Source organism: Peromyscus leucopus, chromosome 19, assembly GCF_004664715.2.
Source record: "Peromyscus leucopus breed LL Stock chromosome 19, UCI_PerLeu_2.1, whole genome shotgun sequence".
Classification (NCBI taxonomy): domain Eukaryota; kingdom Metazoa; phylum Chordata; class Mammalia; order Rodentia; family Cricetidae; genus Peromyscus; species Peromyscus leucopus.
In genome coordinates this window covers 37,245,521-37,263,084 of record NC_051079.1, presented here as the reverse complement: position 1 = coordinate 37,263,084, position 17,564 = coordinate 37,245,521, and the positions used below count along the sequence as shown (strand labels likewise).

General features: G+C 42.4%; 1 protein-coding gene across 1 annotated transcript in view; it reads left to right on the top strand.

Annotated features, from left to right (window-relative positions):
- The first annotated feature begins 1,587 nt into the window (after positions 1–1,587).
- The window catches only part of Dtwd2 (DTW domain containing 2), a 57,329-nt gene continuing 41,352 nt past the window's right edge, over positions 1,588–17,564 (top strand). The window contains exon 1 of the mRNA XM_028871804.2: positions 1,588–1,857. Within this exon, the coding sequence (XP_028727637.1) occupies positions 1,667–1,857 (191 nt within the window). The 5' untranslated portion in view covers positions 1,588–1,666. The remainder of the gene's footprint in view (positions 1,858–17,564) is intronic.

Here is a 17,564-nt window from a genome sequence, read left to right as displayed (position 1 = left end):
CTGTCTGCTACCACTAAGTCAGCCCCTGGGAGGTTTATGTATTTGTTTATTAACTTTTTTTTTCATTCTAGTCAAACTCTGGGAAAAATGGACCAGAAATTTTTTTTTTCAAAAATAGAGATGAAGCAGGACTTGTTTGTGGCAATGGAAATAATATACACAAGAAACATGGAAACCTGAATGGGACAGAGGTAGAGGCACAGATGAATGGCTGGATTCTGCATCCTTTGAAGGTCAGAGCCAGAGATGTGGTGTGGATTTACTGAGAAAGAGTGGGTTTATGGTTGTTAGCACTCATCTGTTCTCTAGCAGTTTGACAGTGCAGAAAAACCTTACCCCACCTCCTAGTGCTTTCCTTGTCTTGAAACGAAAGAGCAGGAACGTCCTTTCATTTAAACATAGTCAACAGAGAATTGAATTTGGCCATTAAAAATAGCCGGTCCTCCAATCTATACCTGTAGCCAGGATTTCGTTATATTCAGATTCATCCTCTTTCCTACAGTTTCTAGATTTTATTCATTTCCCAATTTAAACACACATATGTGCCAGTTGGTTTTTTAACTTACATCCACTTAGCAAGTGGACTGTCCCACCCCTTCCCCTTCTTTTAACGCTATCCCCAAATAAAAGGATACTGTTTTCAGGGGGGAAAGAATTAAGAGTACTTTAAAATATAGCCCTGTATACCACTCCATTTTGTTTTTAGGTGATTGGAAATGGAAAATCGAATGCTAAAATAAATGATAAGAGCTGCAAAATTTATTAGTTTTTACTGTTCCTGGTTATGTCCAGTCTATTTAGAGCATCAAGGCAGCTGTTACTGCAAAACAACTCGGAGGACTGATGAAAACCTAGTTTTTTTGTTTAAGTGTATATTGTCAGAATTAACATTAGTAAGAATTAACAAATACAATCACTCATTCTCTGCAAGCAACATTTCTGCCTCCGTTTAGGGCTTTTAAAAGCAGAGCTGCCAGGCTTTCTTCTGCTAACTACATGTTGTGAGAACTTTGTTAAGGTAGTGCGTGTTTGTAGTGTCAACCACACAATGTGTACTGTAGCCATGGTTTGGCCTGGGGGAGTTAAACACATCACTTAACAATCATTCGGCGTCGAATGTGAAATGGTACGCCTGACCGCTAGAAGAAACACTTAGGAAGAAGGTAAGGCTCGAGATACAGGAGTTCACACTGTCACTGGCGAAGTCCTGGGACCAGTTTTCAGTGGCTGCAACCGCTCCTTTGCAGCTTTTAGCCATCAAGGGCGCGAGGTGCTGCAGGGCTGAGCGCGCACTCGTCCTAGAACCCGGCACTGCAGCATCAGAACCTCACGTTTATCTTTTAGATGCACAGAAATGCACTAAGATTCGGTGTCTGGGTGGCTTCTGGAGGTGGTGACTCCCTTCCCGGCCCCAGGAAACCTATTCTTACCAGCCTAGCCACCTAGCTCACGCCTTCCTTCCTGCCTATAGGCGAAGCACTCCCGCCCTGACCAATGGGCTCCTTTCATTCTGCAACGGGGCGGGACCTCACGTCACCTCTGAGGCCCGCCCCTCACGTGACGTGCGTGCGCGCCTGCGTGCGTGGCGCGGACCGCTTTCCTCAGCGCGTGGCGCCCCCCGGCGGCGGCGCTCCCTCAATGCGGCGGCCTGCTCGTACCATCCAACATGGAGTCGCCAACGCTCGGGGAGTCCGTGCCTCGGCCTCCTGGGCCCTCCGGGTCGCCGACGCCGGACGAGGAGGAGGAGGAGCGGCCCGAGGGCAGCGCGCCGCTGGCGGCGGCTCCCGCGGGCGCCGCCGGGCTGTGGGAGCTGCCGGTGGAGCACGCCGAGCGCAGGCCCGAGTGCAGCCGCTGCAGGTGAGCGCGGGGGCCGGGGGCGGGGCTGGCGCCAGGGCGGCCCGGGAGCTGCGGCGCCCTCTGCCGGCCAGGCGGACTCGGACGTGCCTGCCGCAGCAGGAAACCTTTCAGCCAGGACCATGATTATTTAACCTGACTTCCTGCAAGACTTACTTAGTGCTTTCTTTGTTGTTGTTGGTTTGTTTTTTTTCCAGACAGGGTTTCTTTGTGTAACAGAGCCCCCGGCTGTCCTGGAACTCGCTTTGTAGACCAGGCTGGCCTCGAACTCACAGAGATCCCGCCTGCCTCTGCCTCCCGAGTGCTGGGATTAAAGACGCGCGACACCGCCGCCAGGCTTTTTATTGTTTAGGGTAAATATTTAGGTATTCTGCAAGTTTAACTTTTTGTACATACAAAAAGCATATTTCTAAGGAAAATCGTTAATTTGTTCTTTCCTGTTTGCATAGAAAATGTGTTTATTCTTGAAAACGGTTTGTTCATGGTGAATGAGCAAAGCTGATTTGTAAATTTGTTTTGTAAGCTAATCATGTTCAAAGCTGAGCAATAATATATGCCAAGAGGCATTTTCCCCCTTAATCTTAATTAAATCTTTAAAGAGTGACCAGTTAAAAATAAGACACATTAGAGCTTACTAAACGTTTGATTTACTTTCCCCTCCCAAATAAGAATTACAGTATTATACTCAACATTTTCTTCAAATATCAAACCACATTAATTCCTTAAGTTATTTTGCCCCAAATTAGTAATTTATAGTATTAGTAGTGCCCATGGAATTAAGGACTATGTAATCAAGTAATATTCTAGTTTAAAATCTGGTATTATTTAAAAGGAGTTTTGTTTTGTTTTTGTTTTTGGTTTTTCGAGACAGGGTTTCTCTGTGTAGCTTTGTGCCTTTCCTGGAACTCACTTGGTAGCCCAGGCTGGCCTTGAACTCACAGAGATCCGCCTGCCTCTGCCTCCTGAGTGCTGGGATTAAAGGTGTGCACCACCACCACCACCACCACCACCACCACCACCACCACCACCACCACCACCACCCGGCTTGAAAGTGAAAGAACCCCCAGAGGAGATCTTCCTTCAGGAGAGACCCCAAACCCAAGGAACACACCGAAACCACCGATCAGATGCAAAAGCAAGAGGGTTTATTAGATACACGGGTACCCGGGGCGAAGTCTCTCGGAGGACTTGCGCCCCTTCCTAGGGCAAAGGGGACTTTTTATGGGATTCCAGGGCAGAGGCGCGGTTACAGAAGCAAGAAGCATAGTTACAGGGTCCCTATTGGTTGTTTCAAAGAAGGCCAGGGTGAACTTGGGGTCGTATGTGTGTGGCTGATCTGGCCTTGCCCAGGCCAGCTGCTTATTCCTCAAGGCCAGGGGCCCGCCATAAAATATCCTAATTTAACTCAACTGTCTTTCTCCCAAGGCCGCTGACCACAATTATCTCTCTCAAGGCCGGATGGCTGGCCATAGTTATCTCTCTCAAGGCCGGGTGGCTGGCTACGGCTGTGAACTCCTGTTTTTCTGATTCCTTCAGAATGGCGTTTCTTAGGCTAAGTTATTGGGGGGGGACATTTCATCGGCCCAACGCCCCATGTCCTCATAATGGAGCGGGGGTCTTTCAGAAAGGAGTTCTTAAGTTACAAAGTAATTGAGATAAAAGTGTGTATGTGTGTGTACACACACACACCTGTCAGGAATGAATATGGCAGAGAGAGGACAACTTTGTTTCTCTCTTTCCATCTTTAAGTTCCTGGGATCAAACTCAGGTCTGTGGGCTTTTGCAGGAAGAGTGTTTAAGCTGCTGGCCGCTCACTGGCCCCAAAGTTCCTTTTGTACATTTTTATTTAATGAGATAGCTTTGTGATTTTAATAGTGTTTTCCCTCTGTTTAAGGAAACAGGAAAATTAAGCCGCCCCCCCCCCCCCCCCCCCCCCCCCCGTACATACATGTGTGTGGAGAATAGAGGAAAACCTTGATGTTGGTCCACATTGTAGTCCTCTTGAGGCAGGTCTCTTACTTTGCTACTGCATATGCCAGGCTAAGGACTGTAAATGGATGTTTCCTGTCCTGACTGCCCAGTCCCAAGTAACTACTCAAAGGCTTAATGTTACTTATAAATGCTCAGTCAATAGCTCCGGCTTGTTACTGACTCTTATACTTGACCCATATTTCTGTCTATGCTTTGCCATGTGGCTCATGGTTTGTTACCTCATTTTTAAAATAATTTACTTATTTTTATTTTATGTACATTGGTGTTTTGCCTGCATGTTCGTCTGTAGGAGGGCGTTGGATTCCCTGGAACTGGAGTTACAGACAGTGGTGAGCTGCCATGTGGGTGTTGGGAATTGAACCTGGGTCGTCTGGAAGAACAGTCAGTGCTCTTAACCACTGAGCCATCTCTCCAGCTTTGTTACCTCATTTTTAGCACGTCCTGCTTGTTCAGTGGCTGGCTGGCCATCTCCTCTGACTCTGCTGCCCTTCTCCTTCCCATCATCCTTAGTTTGGTTGCCCTGCCTATACTTCCTGCCTGGCTACTGGCCAATCAGCGTTTTATTAAACCAGTTTGAGTGACAAATCTTTACAGTGTACAGAAGGATTATTACACAGTGAGGGGCCCCTGTGCTGAGATTATAGTCTCAGCTACAGAGCCTTTCTTCTTGTAGGCTCGGGGGATTTGAACTCAGGTCTTTCCCCTGAGTGGCAAGTGCTTTACCCATAGACCAATGTCTCCTGCCTCTGTGCTTTTGTTTTTTAGATACTGTCATTGTCAGATGCTTAGTGACAGGGATAGCTGCTCTGGCTTTAATGTTTCTGTTGCTGCTGCACATTGTAACAAACTGCAGGAATAAGCATATGGGCCCTTAGCTTTCTACTGCATGTGGCACATATTTGTAACAAGGTGTTTCTTTGCCGTTTCTAATGCATAGATTGTTTTCCATGCCTTTGGCTATGGCCATTTGTAATTATTTTGAGATGAACCATTTTTATTTATTGTTTTTTCAGTTCTCTTGTGAAGTGCTGAGATGACAGTTGTGTCCTACCACGCCCAGCTTGTCCACGTTAAGGTCAAGCTCATATCTGCTGAATCCTTTTCCTTCCTATGACCAGATTCTTACTTCTCTTGATGGCTCTTCCTTTTCAGTTAGGAAGGCAGATTTGAAGATGGTATGGGCAGATATTAACTTTTTTATTCTGCTGAGGTTTTTTTTTTCTTTTCTTTAATTTTTAAAAAAGTTGTGTTTGAAGCCTAATGAAAAGATGGGGAAAGAGAAGACATTGAAATGGAGTGAATAGAAGTTTCAGGACCAGTCAAGGAAAAAAAAATCCAGAAAAAAAATATCAGTATAGCAATAACAGATGGAAAAAGATTCTTCCTCTTGGAGTATACCAAAAGCGAGCCCAAATTTGAAACCTCCCCTCTCTCCTTGTATCCTCCATCTGCCTTGTTTTTGATCCATTTGCCCATCTGTCTTCTGTCTGTTGTCTTTGTCTGAAGTCTGTCCCTAACAAAGGGCTTTTCTCAATATTTATTGAATAGCACAAAAAACATGGAATGGGAAAAAAATGAGGAATGCTTTTTTACAGAAAATTTTAGCAGACTCTTACAAGGAAAGGAATTATTTTACTGACCTCAAATGACCCAGAGTAATACTTAAAACCACAGAGAGATGTTATTAAACTATATCTACATGTTGCTTCCATATGGTAGATACTTGTTCTATAAAATTACTTTTAACTTGTTGGCTGATTTCAATAAATGATTGCCACCTCCTCCCCCATCTCTGTCTCTGTCTCTGTCTCTGTCTCTCTATCTCTCTCTCTGTCTCTCTCTGTCTCTCTCTCACACACACACACACACAACTATTCTGAGTCTGAGGCATGGAAGAATGCATAGTTTAAAGATCAGAGTTTAGCTTATGTCATAAAAACTGATTGCTTGTGAAGTCCAAGGCAGAGTTAGGTTCTAAGGGTTATATTGTTTTTTGAAAGGCAAGTTAACAGAGTGAATATATAGTAGGGAAACAGATCAAGTATATAGTTTTAAATGGTCTCAGGGCATATTATTAACTTGGTTGCAAGATCTGGCAAAATTTTATTTCTGAAAGCAAGAGATATTTTTAGGAAAAGCTATTCCCACAAACAAAATAAAAAGAAGAGGTATGCAATAAGCCCACTGGCCTTGCAAAAAGGATTAGAAAAATCAGTGCAATAGAAATATATCTGGTTTGTTTGGTTATATGGGTAAGTTTCTTGGCAGACTTACCTTAGTTTTTGAGTTGGGATAACATATTTAAGAACATATTCATCATTTTAACTGTGTTATAAGTTTGCATCCTGTGGTGGTTTGAATGAGAATGGTCCCTGTAGTCTCATATATTAATGTGTGGTTCCCAGTTGGTGGATGTTTAGGATTAGGAGGTATGGTCTTGTTGGAGGAGGTGTATCTCTGGGGTGGGCTTTGAGGTTTCAAAAGCTCACACCAGGCCCAGTCTCTTCTTTCTCTGCCTGCTGCTTTGGATTAGCTGCAAGCCCTCAGCCACTGCCCCATTGCCTGCCTGCTGCCTTTCTCTGCAGTGTGATGGCCGTGGACTTTAACCCTCAGGAGCAGTCAGCAGCCTCTGGTTAAATATTTTCTTTTGTAAACTACCTTGATCATGGTGTCTCTTCACAGCAATAGAACAGTAACTACGACACATTTTGTGGCATTTAGATTTGTAGTGTTATAACAGTCATCCGCACTGTATGAACCCAAAGCCTTTTCATCATCTTAATACAGATTCCGTGTCTTAGGTTTCTTTTGCTGTAATGAAACACCATGACCAAAAGCAGCTGCCAGGGCAGGGCAGGGGCTTCTTTCAGCTTACACTTCCAGGTAATGCCTATCACTGTAGTAAATCAGGGCAGGAACTCCAGCAGGGCAGGAACCTGGAGGCAGGAGCTGATGCAGAGTCCATGGAGGAGTGCTGCTCACTGGAGGCATTTTCTCTCTCTCTTTCTGTTTCTCTCTCTCTCTCTCTCTCTCTCTCTCTCTCTCTCTCTCTCTCTCTTTCTTTTTTTTTTTTCTTTTTGGTTTTTTGAGACAGGGTTTTTCTGTGTAGTTTTGGTGCCTGTCCTAGATCTCACTCTGTAGACCAGGCTGGCCTTGAACTCACAGAGATCTGCCTGGCTCTGCCTCCTGAGTACTGTGTTTAAAGGCATGTGCCACCACTGCCAGGCCAATGGAGGCATTTTCTAATGGAGGCTTTTTTCCCAATTGAAATTCCTTTTCCCAAATGACCGAGGCTTGTGTCAAGTTAACAAAACACTAACCAGCATACTATCTCTAGTAATTTCTATTTACCGTCGAGGCCAGCCTGGTCTACAGAGCTAGTCCAGGACAGGCTCCAAAGCTACAGAGAAACCCTGTCTCGAAAACCACCCCGTCCCCCAAAAAAAGATATCGCACAGCACATCCCCCAGCCTTCTTTGTCCACCTAGGCCACTCAGGATACAGTGACCTCTCTAAAGTCTATCAGCTGGCAACTAAACCTTTATACATTCACTCTCAAACCATAACACTTTTCTCCCTAGTGATTTGCACATGGGATATAAGTGACACTAGTTGAGCATGATCATAATGGGGCCCATCTTCTTTTTTGTCTTAGTTTTCACTTTTTATTTATTATACTTTTATTTTTGAGATAGACTTTCTCTGAGTAGCCCCAGATATCGTGGAGGTCTCTCTGTAGACCAGACTGGCCTCAAATTCATAGAGACCCACCTGCCTCTGCCTCCCAAGTGCTGGGATTAAAGGTGTACATCACCACTGCCTGCTGTGGGCCCATCTTCCAGTGCCTCTGTAGCCCTTGACAAATGTGATCTGTCCAAAACAGAGACTATTGGAATTTCTGTAAGGACAGTCAGTGGTCTGTTATAGTTATGAATGAATTCTGCATGATTCTCTTAGCTTCCATACTTAGTGTTTCTTAATTATGTCCCCTCCCAATACAGAGGAGGTATATGTGTAATGAAAAAAGCTACACATTGCTGGATCTTATAATGGGACATATGGAAACACCTCATAATGTCTCATGACAGCCATTACCTACTCACATATGCCAAATGACTATCCACTGATTTAAAAACAATAACAAAAAGACATTATTTTATGTGTATAGCTGTTTTGCCTGCATGTATATCTGTACATCATATCTGTGCCTGGTGCCTTTGGAATCCAGAAGGGTGCATCAGGCCCCTGGAACTGGAGTGATACACATTGTGAGATCTGGGAATTGAATCTAGTCCTCTGGAAGAACAACCAGTGCTCTTCAATATTGAGCCATCTGTCCAGCCCATCTTCTTGGCTTCCCTACCAAGTAGATTTTAAATCTAAAGATTGAACCCAGGGCCTCATGCATGCTAGGCAAGTGCCCGCCACTTGCTACACCTACAGCTTTTTTCTTAAACTTGTAGCTTTTGTAAATTTGTCAGAGTGTTAAAGACACAGCCAAATCCTGCTGTATATCTAGGAATTTAGGTGGCATCATGGAATTTTGATATTCTTAAATTACTTTTCTTGGCAGGAATCCTAGTGACTTCTTTAATCTGTGGTTGACATCATTGTGAGTTTTGGCAGAGGAAATGCCAATCAGTGTATAAAGCACAATACAAGTGGAGGATGAAGTGTTAGGAGACACCTGTCCCAGGAATCATGGCTTCCTGGGCTGCCGTTGCAAACCACCACAACTTGGAAACTGAAAACAACAGGAATTTATTCTCATATTTTGGGGGTTAAGAGTTGGAGCTTAAGTTGTCACTGGTGCTGGGTCTGTCTGAGATTTTGGGGAGAGCTGTTCATTGTTTTTGTCTTCTGGCTGTAGGCATTTCTTAATGCTGTTAGATAGTGGCCCTCCCCTCTTTCATCAGATCTGCCCTTTCCTTATAGCAGCCATTCTAAGCCATCCTAGACTGATCTCATTATAAGATTCTTAATTACATTTGCAAAGGTCTGATATTCAAATACCACCACATTCACAGGTATTAGGGGTTTAGGACTTTTACATGTCTTTTTAAGGCACATTGTTCAACCCACACAGTCTACTATTTATATCTCTCAGGATATTCTGATAAGATTTTAAGACATCAACATTTTTACCTTTTTTAAAAGGTAATATTTTGTCTTAGTTCAGATTTTTATTGCTGTGAAGAGACACCGTGACCACGACAACTCACATAAAGAAAACATTTAATTGGGGTGGCTCAGAGGTTCAGTTCATTATCACCATGACGGGGAGCATGGCAGCATGCAGGCAGATGTGGTGCTGGACCTGAGAGTGCTACTTCTCGCAAGCAACAGGAAGTCGACTGATAGTCACACTGAGGGAAACGTGAGTAAAAGAGGCCCCAAAGCCCACCCCCACAGTGACACGCTTCCTCCAGCAAGGCCACACCTTCTAACAGTGCTGCTCCCTTTGGGGGCCACCACATATTTATACTGAGGAACCATGAGAGATGAGATCTTTGTTCCAACAAAGAGGAGGTTTGTATACCATTTAAAATCAGTGATTCCGCAAGCTCTTTGTTTCTCCTCTGTAACGTAACCCACTGATCACCCACTTTATTCTTGTAAGACTTATGGAAAAGGGGGCTGCTGTGAGTATTTGGGATGCTCACAGCACCACACATAATGCACTTTGCCTCTAACTTAGAACCCTCACCTCTTCTGTTAGACTTATTGGCCTCCAGTGGGGGTAAAATACTCTCGAACCTGACCAGGAGGCTTTTGTGTTTCAGATTCTTAGGTGCTATAATTCCTTGGGCAGAACATTCTTGGAATTTGGTCCAGAGCATGTGACTTAGACTGAGAAAGGACTACCCCTTGTCTAACTCAACTGTTACCATCGGAGGATCAAAAGGATAGCACCCGAGCCAGAATAAACGAGGGTCAGAATGGCCAAGTTTGTCCCCAGGAACAGCTGCCCAGCTGGGGAATAAACAGAAGGCAGAGAAGGCCTCTGAGTAGTGGACCCAGTGCCACTTAGTGACTCAGGTTCCAAGAAGTGTAGCTTAGTCCATGTCTTAGAATCTAGGTAGATGTGAATGGGTAGTGTCTTCTCTTGAGAGTTCAACAGTCCACTTACTTCATCTCTCTAGGCTTCTGGGAAGCAGGGTTTATTCTTAATCCAGCCTGTTCTTCAGTCGTGTCTGTAGCACAGCTCAGATGTTGTGTTCTGCACATGTTTGTCATATGGCACCTTTCGCTAAGCCAGACACTGGCAGAATGAAGATGAATGGAACTTGGCTGTTACCGTAGGAGCCTCCAGAGGAGAAGCACATAAGGCAGTGATTGTGTGCAGCACGAAGGATGAGTTTGAGGAGCACAGAGCAGGCTGGGAGGACTTACTACTTCCAGCTTCACAAGAACCCAGCTGCTTAAGCTACTCTTTTTTTTTCCTTTTATTTTACAATACCATTCAGTTCCACATATCAGCCATGGATTCCCTTGTTCTCCCCGCTTAAGCTACTCTGTTACCTGTTTTTTTTGCTCACCGACATTATTGTCGTGATTTTCACAGTTATGTACTAATGGTTCCCAGCTTGCATTTCATTGGCAGTCCAGCTTTCTTTTGTTCTTTTCCTGGAGATCTGGCCATATATTTTAGGTAAAGGCAGGGCTTCAAACTCCTGAGTCCACTGCCCAAAGGCCTGCAGCTTAGTCCCCTGCCTGCTGGTTTGTGTCTTTCTCTTACATATCCCCACCTTGTTATCCAGAACTGTTCCTCCTGAACAGTTATTTTATGTTCGACTCTTTTCCTTTGTTCTGTTATTTTTTCCCTTTGAGAATCTCTTCCCTTCTCTCTATTCTATGAAATCCTGCTCTATCTCAGGGTCCAACTTAATTGCCATGAAAGCTGTTTCTATCCTTTCTGTTTTTTTTTTTTTTCCAAATTTGAACTAACTCACCCCCCCCTGTATTCTTTCTTTCTTTGCATATATGTGAATAATATGTGTGTGTGTGTGTGTGTGTGTGTGTGTGTGTGTGTTATGTATATGTGTGTTCATGTCTGTGAGTGTGGGTACATATGAGCTACAGTGCATGGGTCAGAGGTCTGAGGACAACCCTGGGTGCGGGTCCTCACCTGCTGTTCTGAGACAGGGGCTCATTTGCTGCTGTGTAGTCAAGGCTAGCTGACTGCACATTTCCAAGGATTCTCCTGTCTTTCTTCCCCTCTCCCCTTAGAAGCACTGGGATTATAGATGTGTGGTACTGTGCCAGGCTTTGTGTGGGTTCTGTGATTCTAAACTCAAGTCTTTTTTTCATAGCAAGTGCTTCTACACCCTGAGCTATCTCAGCCCTTGAACAGTTTCTGTAACTCCGGTTCTTTCTACTGTGCTGTTTACTTCCTTCTATCTAGTCTGATATCCAACCTCATATCCTCAGTGACTCTTAGCCATTTTATACCTTTTTTATGGATGCTTGGGCACTGACCTTTTTCTTCTGATTCTTGCAGTGTCTAGGGTTTTTTTTCCCAGCTGTTTTGGTTCTAGTGTTATCTGTGGTAGGGCCTAAAACAGTTCACATAAAGTTGTACCTTAAAGCTTGATGAGCATTAGACCTATGGACTCCATACAGTGTACTGATTAAAGGCATCTGTTCTGGAGTGAGAGCTGTTGTGGCCCCTGCTGTATTCTTGAGGAAGTTATTAACCTGTGTGGGCCTCCAGTTTCTACCTGGAAACTCGGACAGTGCCCTTACCTCTTCTGACAGGTAGAACATTTGCATTGCACCGCTAACATAAAGCGTGTCGCAGATGTTAAGTTCTCCCTCTGCTGCCCCTTCCTCCTCTCTTCTTTTACTCCCTACCCCTCCCTTTTCTTCTGTGAAATATCACTCTTATTATCATGGATAAATTAGTGCTTTTGCTGGTATCCAACCTTTTAATTGCCAGGATATTCTTCTCCACCCTCCAAAATCCAGAGGCTAAGGGACATTAAGAATTTGTGTTAATCTGCAGACCATCAGTGGGTCTTCATTTAACGCAAATGTTGAGTTGATCAAAACTACTTAAACAAACAAACAAACAAACAACAGCACTTTGGGTGAGATGACCTCAAATCTATGGGTTAATTATTACATTAAGTTCTCATGCAACAAACTAACACTAAACTAAGCCTTAAGATAGTCTCTTTATTTTAAAAAAAAAAATCAATTTCCTTTATATTTTTTTGAGGAAATAGGCATGTAAATAAAATTAGGAAAATAAAAAAACTTGTATTTAAAAATATAGGCCACTTAGAAAAGAGAAGATGAAAGAATAAACATAAAGAATGAAAGTGTTTTCTAGTAACACGATCCTCTCACTTTATGCTGGTCTTTGGAAAATAGCTTTTCTTTTAACCTTTGACTCCTTGCTGGTGAGGATGGATGTTTCTCCCTTTAATTAGCCCGAGGGAGGGAACCTGGGCTTCTGCTGTACACAGAGGGAGGCTTGCTTTGTGTCATGTATGGGCTGGAGATGTGGCTCAGGGGCAACATGTTAGCATGCACACACAGAGCCTAGCTTTGATCCTCAGTACTAGAAGAAAATAAAGAACAGTTTTTTGGGGAGTGGGAGGAGGCATGTAGATTTTAAAAAAATTATTCAGTCATTATTTATTCAGTATCTAGTATCTGATAAGTAATGAACACTTGATGACATATAAAGTGATTAAAATCTCTTCCTTTAGAAAATTAAATATGGAAGAAAACATGTATAAGTAATATGAAGAGTTACGGAAGTAGAGAAGACACATTTGCGGAGGGGACGCTGATTAATTTGCTACTAGGACAGCTGCTTGCCATCTTCTTTGCTTTTCCTGTCTCAGGCATCCAAACCCGGGTATTGTGGGTGCTTAGCTCTCTCTTACTCACATCCATCCTCCAGACTGTTCCATCCATCCATCCCCACCTACTGTCTGTAGATCATCCATCTATCTATTTCTCTTAAAAGAGCAGAAAGTAAAGCATAGCTAACTGACTAGAATAACTGATAATAAAGTTCTCACCTCTTTTTTGGTTTCTTTTTTGTCATTTCAGTGTGGTAGGGGCTTTGTATAGTCGTTGTGGTAGCTTGAATGAAAATGGCGCCCATAGGCTCATATGTTTAAATAATTGGTCCCCAATTGACAGAACAGTTTGGAAGGGTTAGGAGGTGTGGCCTTGTTAGAGGAGCTGTATTACTGGGGGCAGACTCATCCATTCTCATTGTCTCTTGGCCTCATGGTTTCATTTCAGCACGTGAGCTCTCAGCTACTGTTCCGGTGTCTGCCTGCTGCTGTGCTCCCTGCTATGGAGGTCATGGACTCTAAGCCTCTGTGACCACAGCTCAAATGAAACGCTTTCTTCTATGACTTGGATCTGATAGTAAGAACAAACTGATCTCCATGGCTCTAATGGAAGTTTCTTGGATCACATTCCATAGATGATTAAAAAATTAGTGTGTATTTCTAATACCATGTATTTATTTATAATTACATACATTTTATTTACTAATACTACAAGTGTCTCATAAACATACATAACATTGATATTTAAAGGGAAGAAATAATGAGGAAATAATCTGTTGAAAATATATTTCCCAGTAATGATAGTAAAATGTTATCATTTATTATTTATTAGGTGAGACCTACTGTATGTAACCAAGAGTAAGATGCGCGTCCACAGTACATACACTTACTTACTTCTCTACTGCTGTAGGCCTGCCTTCTAGGCAGCTGTTGGAAAATCTCAAGATACTTTACTCTCTTGTGGAGTTTCTACCTGTCTTACAACAGTAAATTTTTTGTCTTAAAATATGTTTTTAATTGCAAGAGTATTTTTACATCCCCCCCCCCGTTTCCTCTCTCTAGCCCCTCTCAGGTACCTTCCTCCAACCCTTCCCACTGCCCTTCCACTCCCAGGGTCACAGCCTCTTTTCCTTTGATTATTATTGCAATGTGTGTATGTATGTATGTGTGTATGTATGTATGTATGTTTGTATACAAGTATATAAGTGCAACTTACTGAGTTCATTTTGTTGTTTGTGTGTATATGGTTTCAGAGCTGAACACTGCATTGGACAACCAATAAGGGGTCTCCTTCCTGGGAAAGGCTAATTCTCCTCCCAGAACTCATTGTCTGTGATTCTTTGTCTATGGATGGGGCCCTATGAAAAATTCCCCCTTCCACATTAACGTGTCCATTGATGCAGCCATTGTTCCAGTCCTGTTTATGCAGCCATTTCTAGTAGAGGCTGTTTCACAGATGACTTCTTGGTGTTCTGGCTCTTACTCTTGGTGTTCTGCACATTCTTCTTCAATGTTTTCTAAGCCAAGATATAGGAGCTATGATATAGATGCATCTGTTGGGGCTGGCTCCCATAATCTGTTCTCTCCATTTCTGGCTTTCTGTAATGATTTCCATTTGGTGTAAAGAGAGTCTTCTGTGATGAGGAGTATACACTTATCTATGGCTATAAGAATAATATTTAGAATATAGTAAGGAATTATGCTTTTCTAGCAAATGGCAGTAGTAGATTCTTTTCTCATGTCCATGACTTCACTAGCCCCAGTACATTGACTAGGTTTCTAGTACTAGGCTTGATGTCTCCCCTGTTGAGTAGACCTTAAGTCTAATTAGACAGCTTAGAATAGTAATTTTTCTCTTTTCTGTTTTTCCTCAACTCCTGAAGTCAGTTATAAAAGAATCCAGTAAGAAAAACAGCTTGGTGCTTGGTGGGGGGGGGGGGAGTATAATAGAATATTATAGTTACTTAAATATGAACTAGTCATACATGGAAGAGGTTACCTATGTATTGGATGAAAATTTTAATATGTTAAACATTTATACAGGTGTATTCTTTTCATTGGTCAAGCTGAGTGTATAGTTTAAAAAGAAGTCTAGTAACTAGCATTCATCTTCCAGATCGTTCTAGTTTCTTTAAAAGACAGCAAGAATAGTGGGGGGCTGGAGAGATGGCTCAGTGATTAATTGTGCATGTTGCTCTTCCAGGGGAACTGGATTTGGTTCCAGTACCCACAGTACCCACCACAGTGCTCACAACTGCCTATAACTCCAGTTCCAAGAGATCTGATGCCCTTGTCTGGCCTCTTTGGCACCTGCATGCAGATCACATGCGGGTATGCAAGCATGTGCACACACATGGATAAAAGTGAATAAAACTTAAAAAAAAAAAAGAAAACAGCAGAGGGCACTGTGGGATTTAGTTTTCTAAAGCCTGTTTTAAAATGAAAAAGTTGTTGCCATTTTTGTTTGTGCTGTATTATAGACTTCAGTTAATGTGGTAAAGAGCTGTGGAGTTCTTAACTTTCTCCCACTTTGAGAGCATTAAAAAAAACTGTTGTGTTTTGGGAAATTAGAGTTAAACTATTTTTTTGTGGGTTTGTGTGGTTTGATATATTGTATATCCTAATAAACTAATCTGAGGGTTAGAGAACAGAACAGCTACTAGATAGACATAGAGGACAGAAAATGGTGGCACACACACCTTTAATCCTATCACTCAGGAGGCAGAGATCCATCTGAATCTCTGTGAGTTCAAGGCCACACTGGAAACAGCCAGGCATGGTGGCACACACCTTTAATCCTAGTACTTGAGATCTCCTGTCTTGCTTGAGAAAAACACACACCTTTAATCCCAGGAAGTGATGACAGGAAGCAGAAAGGTATATAAGGCATGAGGACCAGGAACTAGAGGCTTTTAAGTTTTTAGGCTTTCAGCAGCAGTTCAGCTGAAATCCATTCTGGTGACGACTCAGAAGCTTTCAGTCTGAAGTTTTGTGGAAACAGGATCTGATAAGGAGTTGTTGAGGTGAGGTTGGCTGTGACTTGTTCTGCTTCTCTGATCTTTCAGAATTCACTCCAATAGCTGGCACTATCTATAAGACCATTTAAGATTCATGTTATAGGTTTGCATTTGTGTTTCTTTAGTGAGTAAAAATCCTTTAAACTAATAATGATTCTAAATCTATTCATATATCATAAATAAGTTTACTTTTACTTATGGGAGATGATCTTGATTAAAATCAGTACTGTAATAGGAAAAAGCTTTCAGTTACTATTATACAAGGGACTTAATTAGGTTTTGAAAGATATTTTTGTGGGTCCTAGCATCTCACATCTCAGATCTATGTCAGACATAACTGAATTAGCCCACAGGCTGTAGGAGTGTGTGTGCTTGCCGTGATGGATTGCCCTGCTACTGCCTCACTCACTAGGGAAGCAGCGAGTCAGTCTGTCTCTGACAGGTGGCCCACATAGTCATTCCTATGTCTCTAGTGAGAAACAAAGAAAAACTTATTTCATTCATTTCCCTTGGGGAAATTCCTTGTAGTTTCCATTCATATTTTAGGAATATAATTATAATTTATTGGCTTATATAGATTTTTAAAGAAGATAAAGCCCAATGAGTGGAAAAACAATAATGTGTTTACAATGCACTATAAAAGTAGTGAATGGAAAAATTCAGCTCTTTGGTCATTCCTTTATAGTTAGTTAGATGTGTAGTGCATATTAAAATAAAAATTGATTGAATTTATTATTTAATATATTTATGCAGCTATGGATTTTTGTTCAATGTATTATCCATCCAAAATATAATATAAAATAACCTTCAGGTTTAAGTTTAGGTGTATAGAGTTTTTAGTCTTTCTTTTTCAAATATTTGGAGTGAAGATGGTTACTCTGCACTTACTCTTTTATTAAGAGATAGTTTTGCAGCTGAACAGTTAGTCATCAGTGCAGCATGCACTGCAGAGAGGAGAGTATTTAAGGTAACAGACACAAATTCCCGTTATAAAGTCACTCACTAAACAGAGAGCTGTAGTTTGGGGCTGGAGAGAGGCTCAGTTGTTGAAGTGCTGGTCATGCGCGCATGAGAGCCCAAGTTTGGTCGGCAGAGCCCCTGTGAAAAGCCTGTTGTCGCTGGGAGGGGTGGCACACGGCTTTAGTCCCAGCACTGCTGATGCAGAGGCAGGTGGATCTCTGGGAGCTGGAGGCCTGCCTGGTCTACAGAGTTCTGGGACAGCTAGAACTGCATAGAGAACCCCTGAGTCAAAACAAAACCCGCAACCAAACCAGCAAGCAAAACAAACAAGCAAACACACACCAAAGCTAGGTGTGTTGGCACATGCTACTTTCAAGCTCTGGGGAAATGGAGATAGGAGGATCCGGAGGCTTTCTCGCCAACCAACCTTTCTTGGCAAGGTCCAAGCTGATGGGGACCATGTCTCAAAAACCAGTGTGGATAGCTCCTGAGGAATGATGCCTTAAGTTGTCAACTTGCCTCCATGTGCACATGTATACTCTTGCATGTGCACCTGCACACATACATGCTCACACACACATTCACACAAAAAAACTAAATAGTTAGAAATTGTAATTAGAATTAATTAGGTTATTAGAGACTAAGGTTAAATACATAAGTAATGATATTTTATGAGGTTATCAAAGCATGAGGTGAAGCAATTAATTTTAGCCTACATCATTCATGCTTACAGTGTTTACTCAAAATACTTAGCCTTTTTCTTCAGTAACAGTTTTGCCTCTTACAACCTGCCACTTATTAAGTTGGTCATAGACTATTCAAATGGAGACCAGAAATACGGGGTTTCATTTATAATAGAAATGGATTATTTAAGTACTGTGGAGAACATAAAGGAGGTATGAAATACGATGTGTGAGAAAATGAA